Below are 6947 nucleotides of genomic sequence, written 5' to 3'. Positions count from 1 at the left end.
TTTTCATGAGGCTCTTTGAAAATTTTGAATGCTGTATGAAGGCCAGAAGCTGGCACTCAGGCTTGATGAGTTTGATGTCGAAATATGCCTTTTGTTCATACTGACTTGTAACCTTTAACATTTTAGGAGCTGCGGGTAGAATGGAAAGCTGAGGAGCTGAACATTTTATCAAAGGCCTGTGTGTAGACCCTGATGCTTGAATGAATGCAGAATGAAAATGCTTCCTGGAGTGGGTGTGTTTGGAACTGGCAGCACCTCCCGGGTACTGGTGCCCTTGCTGAGAGCAGAAGGCTTCTCCGTCGAAGCGCTTTGGGGGAAAACTGAAGAGGAAGCCAAACAGCTGGCAGAGGAAATGAACATCTCCTTCTACACGAGTCGGACTGACGATGTCTTACTGCACCAGGAAGTAGATTTGGTTTGCATCCATATCCCTCCACCACTAACTCGGCAAATTGCTGTGAAGGCTCTAGGTACCATTTTATCTTTAAGGTTGGACCAAAAATCTGTAACTCATTGGCAGATTGAAATTTGAAACTGTTATCCCGGCACAATTCTAGTTGCACCAATGTGCAAATGCAATGCTAAAGATTTTGCGTGGAATTGGTAGTGCCGTCTGCAAGAAAGGTTACCTAGAATTTTTTTGTAAAAATACTATTTATAATTGCTTATAACTTTGCAAATCTTAAACCAATTGGGCTAAAATATCCAATGTCTTCTTCAAACTGAACTTATGGTGGGCAAGTTTTGGTAAAAATGAGCTGTTGTCAGAGATGATGATGAGGGGGTAAAATGTTTTTATGCCTCTTAAAAAAAAAAACAACAAACAACCAACAAAACCCAAACAAGTTAAGTTGCTTAATTAATTTCATATTAATTTCATATCTTCCCACGTTTTGCAATAGGAAAGCCAGATTCGCCTGGGGTGGGGAGGTTGTTAAGCTCTGCTTTCTGTTTTCCCCACAAATAAAACCAACCTTGAAAGCTAAAATCCTTTGGAAAAAAAATGTTTGTATGCACTCAGTAGGATCTTATGAAGTAGGACCTACATTCTCTGCAGATGCTGCTTTTGGCCAGCGTGCTGTGTCCCTGGCCACCACCTGGAGCTCTCTCTGGACACCCATGTCTGGAGGAAGTCCTTCCACCTGACGCAGGAGGGCAGATGCTGGGGGAAGAGGAAATGTTGGGGACTGCAGGAGGAATCCAGCAAAATGGGCTGGGAGAGAAGGGACGACACCCCAAACTGGTTGAGCAGGGAGGTGGGAGCCAACTGCCCAGGCATCCCGACACTTCTCAGTTCTCCACTGTGTGGCTTTGTAGTGTTAATGTCCTCTCACATGGTACAGCGTGGGTGTGAGTTTGCGTCTAATTTTGTAAACAATAAGTGTGATATTTTTACTGTCCTTACAGGAGTTTCACATGAGTTAATTTTAGGATGGGTAATATCGCAAACCATGTGAGCCGGGGTGGTTTGTTGTTCTTGGCCTCCTTGCTCTGCAGTAATTTGTTTTGGAAGTAAACAACTCCCTGCACAAACATTTGCAATGCCACTTAGATATGCAGAGTGAGATTTTAAGCTTGTTTTGGTTTATATTGTTAGATTTGTTATACCTTGTTAGACTACTGTCCTTTGAATCTAAGGTATTCTGATTTTTTAATATTGCTAAGTTAGAATTTCGCTCTTTAATGTGCTAAAAATTCTTTTAAACACTTGTTAGATAAGAAGTGTTTCACTAGTTCTTATGACTGTTGATGGTCAAGTGGGCTAAAGGAAGAGGATTGAACATTTTCTGGTGAATTATTAACTAAAAAGCTTTCTTTGAAGGCCGGAAAGCCATAAGATGGCATTATCTAGAGGCGGAAAGGGAGATAAAGCTGGTGCGGAAGTACAGAGGTGACATGAGGGCTTAACTGCAGGCATAGATACATTGAAAAAGCTGGGGAAATCAATGGATAGAGTAGTAAAGTGCAGTTTATTCTGCACTTCTGTCTGTCCTGAAATGTTCTGATCTGCAAACCAGTGCAGGCAGCTCAGACCCAATGTGATGCTGACCTTGTCTTTCAGCTTTCTAGGTTCATTGCAATGGTATTTATAGATCTGCTACCAAGTATGTTGTGATGTATTTTAAGCCAGTGTTGGGTGGCTTGCCATGACTGAGCACTCGGAAGGAACACAAAAGCAGGGTAGGGCCAAAGATGGCAAGGATGTTTTCTCTGAAAGTTCCGATTGTTACAGTGATGTTTGTAATTGGAAAATTCTTGTCAGTGAGGTGTATCTGATAGACTGGTGTTTACTAGAGAGACTGGGTGTTGGAACAGATCAGATTGGAGCAGTGGTAACGGTCTTGTGTGTTTCGTTTTGTTGAGGCATTTTTCTTTGTTTTTAAAGTGCTTACACTTTTATTACTTAATTGTATACTTTTTAATACTTTCATTTTTATTTATTTATTTTTAATCTGCTTATATTTTTTATTTCTGGCAAAGAGGAGAGCCTCAGTTTTTCCACGTGGTGCATTTTGCTTGCGTAATTTTCTTGCTGACAGGCATCCATAAACAACCCTGGGTACAACTTTGGCATGATGGGGAAAAAGCAGTAATGCTGGATTGGGTTCATGAACTAGAGAGAACAGATCAAAGTCCAGAGGATAATTTAAATTAAAATCAGTGTAATCTTATGGTTTATCTCCACAACAGGCAAAGCAAGAAGCTATCTTAAAATTTGTGCTTCTTTTGATCTCAGAGGAACTAAATTAATTTCACAAAATGCCTGTGGTGTGGTTCCTGTCCCACAGTTAAAATGCATCCACCTTTGCATGAGGTGAGCCCAGAGCTGAGTTACCGGCTGGGGTGGAATGTAAAACACGGGATGCTTGTGCGTGAGGTGATGTTCAGGGAGGCAGAACATGAGAAGTCCCCAGAGTAAAATTTATTTGGGATGCTAAAGGTAATGCTGCTGCACGTACTGAGCCCAGCTGTCAAATGGATGGTTTGTGGAGTGGCTACAGGGAAACCTTTTACTTGTCTCTCGTGATTTACACTGGTTGATTACATCATTTAAGACATCTTTACAACGTAGATTGACCGTCTGATTTTTTGAAGTCCCTACAAATTATAGTAGATATATGTTAATTATGAAGGAAAGAGTCAGAAAGGGCTTGATTAGTGCTTTGTGTTGAGACAAGCCCAGATTTCCTGTTCTTGAAACAGGATGAACAAGCGTGCTGTGAGTGCTCTTTGCATATTGTGCTTCCCATCTCTAACAAGTAGCATGGAAGTCTTTTCAAACCACAGGCAAACAAGAGATGAAATGCAGGAGTGTGTTTTGGAATGAGTGTTCATTCATTGGGAAACTTCCAAAGCAAGTACATTTGAAACAGACAGTTATTTGGGAAGGCTTCTCAGATGCTCCCAGCTTCTTATGGTGGACAAAGCACTGATCTGGTGCACTTCAACAGCACCTGTGATGGCTCTGGGCAGCGTCCACCAAGTAGAATGAGAAAGCAGCGAGTTTTCTGTGCTTGCATTTTTATTAACTAGGGCTGTAAAATACTTGTGGCATGTGGCAGGTTTTGAATGTGGTGTGGCTAACCAGCTGCAGGAGAAGCTGGTGCCTCAGTGCTGATAGACAGAATGGATCTGACTGGAGACATAAGATTCCTTTAGGAGAAAATTGTCTAGTTTATTTTTTGCTGTTCAAAAAGTCTTGGCTCGCCTGTTGTTTTTTGATTGCTTCCATGGGATGTGAACACACTTTGAATCCTCTATTTCACTGAGTGATTTGGCTACATTATACTAATCAGAGTCAAAAGGCTTCTGTTTAAATGTTTAGCTTATTTACTAAGTTGGAGTTTGGTTTGAAAATTCTTGGAATCGAGCAGGTTCTTATGCCCCTGAAAAGGGCCCTCGCACTGCTCAGATTTCTGAAAGGCTTGTGCAGCACAGCCGGGAGGTGGGGTGCTGAGAGCAGGAGCTGCAGCATGGGATCTGCCTTCTCTTGTGTGAGAGACAACCTGAAGAGCTTGTGCTGGGATCTTCTCATCAGGGAGTGGATGAAAAGCTGCTCTGAGCAGGGAGCACAGTCAGAAGCTCTCAGAGAGGTGCCCACCACAACGTGCAGCCATTCCTGCAATTCTTAGGCAGAAACTGCGGTATGATGTGAGTGACCTCCAGGTCTGACATGACCAGCTAATGTCTGGAGACTTCTGGGTGTACACCGGGGTTGTTACACTGAAAAATGTTTAGATAAGTATTTTGTCATAACAGATGTATATGGAAAAATTAAGCCATGCCATGAGCAAAAGGTGAGGATGGGGGGGAAAGAGGGAATACCAGGAGAGCACCAGATGCAGGAATTTCATTGAAGCTTGCACTGGGATGCTCTTTTGTATTACTTTATTTCTGCTTTATGAATTATTGACTGCTCACGTTGATTCAGGCTGGGCACAAGTCGAAATGCATCAGTAGGAATAAAAATGCAGTGGGTCAGCTCGCAAGTGCAGCTCTCCTCTGTGTAACTCACAGTCACCTTTGCAGTCTAATTGTATGAGTAGGCTGGATGTGCAGACCAAAATGTTTTGCTTTCCAGTTAGTGATGCTTTGGAAACAATCCACCTACCAAAACATTCTTTCTAATTTGTGTATTCTATACACAGGCCTTGTATGTCCCTTTTCTACTAATGTGTTTAAAATAATAATGATAGTAAATAAAATAGTGATGGTGAAATAAAAAGTGAAAATCAAATCTCCCCTTTACTCACCTCTTCCCTGCAGGGTATATGACTGGTTTTTTTTCCCCTCTGGCTGTACAGGCATTCAAATAATGTTATAGCTACAGTGCACAAATAATGTCTTGGTTTGGTGCCATGTGGTGACATTTGGCTGTTTACTTTTCATGATGTAAAAATCCTCTCTTTATTTGGAGCCTCTCTCTGTGGGAGTTTGTCAGCTCTGCAACCTGAGCGTCTTAGAAGCAGCTTTGACTCTTGCTGCACTTGGCATTCCTATTTTAGTTCTCAGACCATTGCCTTTGAAATTGCAGCAGGAAAACCTGACTCTTAAAACACTATTTCTTGACAATCTTTGGGGCATCTGGTCATGTTTTGCTCGTGTGTGCTATATTTTTTTTTCGTTGTTTGTGCTGCAGGAATAGGGAAGAATGTGATCTGTGAGAAAGCTGCTACCTCTGTGGATGCCTTCAGGATGGTCACAGCTGCCAGGTATTACCCCAAGCTGATGAGCATCGTTGGCAATGTTCTCCGTTTCTTGCCTACCTTTGTGAAGATGAAGCAGTTGATAGAAGAACACTACGTGGGCAACGTGATGATCTGTGACGTACGGGTTTATGGGGGAAGCCTGCTCAGCCACAAGTACAACTGGATCTGCGACGAGCTGATGGGAGGAGGAGGTCTGCATACGATGGGAACCTACATCATCGACCTCCTAACTCACCTCATCGGCAGGAGAGCAGAGAAGGTCCACGGTTTGCTCAAGACTTTTGTGAAGCAGAACACAGCTATCAGCGGGATCCGCCACGTCACTAGCGATGACTTCTGCTTTTTCCAGATGCTAATGAGCGAGGGTGTCTGTTGCACTGTGACACTCAACTTCAACATGCCTGGATCATTCATCCATGAAGTCATGATCGTTGGGTCTACCGGGCGACTCATAGCTCGTGGGACGGACTTGTATGGGCAGAAAAACACCGCGCTCCAAGAAGAACTACTGTTTACAGACTCTCTGACTGTCAACAAGGGCCTTTTGGATAAGGGGTTTAAAGACATCCCGCTGCTGTACCTAAAAGGGATGGTGTACATGGCGCAAGCACTGCGGCAGTCTTTCCAAGACCAGGAAGACCGTCGGACTTGGGATCATAAACCTGTCTCCATGGCAGCCTCTTTTGAAGATGGTCTGTACATGCAGAGTGTAGTAGAGGCCATCAAGAAATCCAGCAGGTCAGGGGAGTGGGAGGCTGTGGAGGTGATGACCGAGGAACCAGATGCTAATCAAAACCTCTGCGAGGCACTTCAGAGAAATAACTTATGAGAAATCCCTGCTTTGGAAGACAGGACAATTACCACTTCTGGCTGTAATGTAAAAAAACTCAATTTTTAAGATATGTAGATTATTATTTAATAACTTGAGTTCCTTGTTTTTTTAAAACACATAAAATATGTCATGTTCTAATAGCAACTGTTCCGATTTCAATTGTTTAAAGAGTTTTAAATGTTTCCATTTTTGCAAATGTTTAAATTTTGTCTTGGAGACTGATAGGAAAACTTGAATTGCCCTTTGCACTTGCAGTAGCTGAAGTGAAGCATGGGATCTCTGCCGTTGCATGGCTTGAAGTGAGACGCAACCCCTGTGGCACAGGTTGCTTATTTTAAGAATTTTAATATGAGAACATGTAGACCAAATTCAGGGATTATCTGTTGTTCAGATTCCTCTTCCTTCTCTCTTGGAGTTTTATTCCTCAGTTTGTAAAATTTTATAAAAGAGTTTAGTGATGTAACAGGTCTCTAAACTCCTATAGGACAAAAAGTAGAAGGAATTAATTACAATTTGTAACATAAGGATCAACCTTCTGGCTTCCTGTACGTGGCAAATGTCTTTCAAATTCATTTAAACTGGTATTTTATTTAAATGATGCTATGAATTCTCTGTTGACGGTGTCTTGGCAAGAAAATCTTCAGCAAGTCTGTGATTTGTGCTATTCTTCCGTATCCATAGACATTATTCCTTCTACTCAAGAGGCTGCCTGCAGCCAGCAGCTTTTTTCCATAAGCTCTGTGTCCATCGGTTGTGTTTACTGCCTGGCAGCACCGGTGCCGTGACTGCGGGGCCACCTTCTCCTCCCCGTGACTGTTAATAAACACCTTCTGGGGTGACAGGGTTCCCACCCTCCCGTGGGTGATGAAGTTGTACAGTATTACCCTTCCAGGGACCTGAAGATG

The 6947-nt window shown here is 42.6% G+C and overlaps 1 protein-coding gene across 1 annotated transcript; it reads left to right on the top strand.

The window, feature by feature from the left end:
- Nucleotides 1–211: 211 nt before the first annotated feature.
- Nucleotides 212–6039, top strand: GFOD2 (Gfo/Idh/MocA-like oxidoreductase domain containing 2; the record flags this gene model as incomplete). The annotated part of the gene is made up of 2 exons (XM_080352203.1): nt 212–470; nt 5141–6039. The coding sequence occupies 2 exons, from the start codon at nt 212–214 to the stop codon at nt 6037–6039; spliced, it is 1158 nt and encodes a 385-aa protein (XP_080208329.1).
- Nucleotides 6040–6947: the final 908 nt, after the last annotated feature.

This window comes from Nesoenas mayeri (assembly GCF_963082525.1).
Source record: "Nesoenas mayeri genome assembly, chromosome: 12".
In the NCBI taxonomy this organism is placed as follows: Eukaryota; Metazoa; Chordata; class Aves; order Columbiformes; family Columbidae; genus Nesoenas; species Nesoenas mayeri.
Note: the sequence above shows the minus strand (reverse complement) of the source record. Positions and strands in the feature narration are given on the sequence as shown.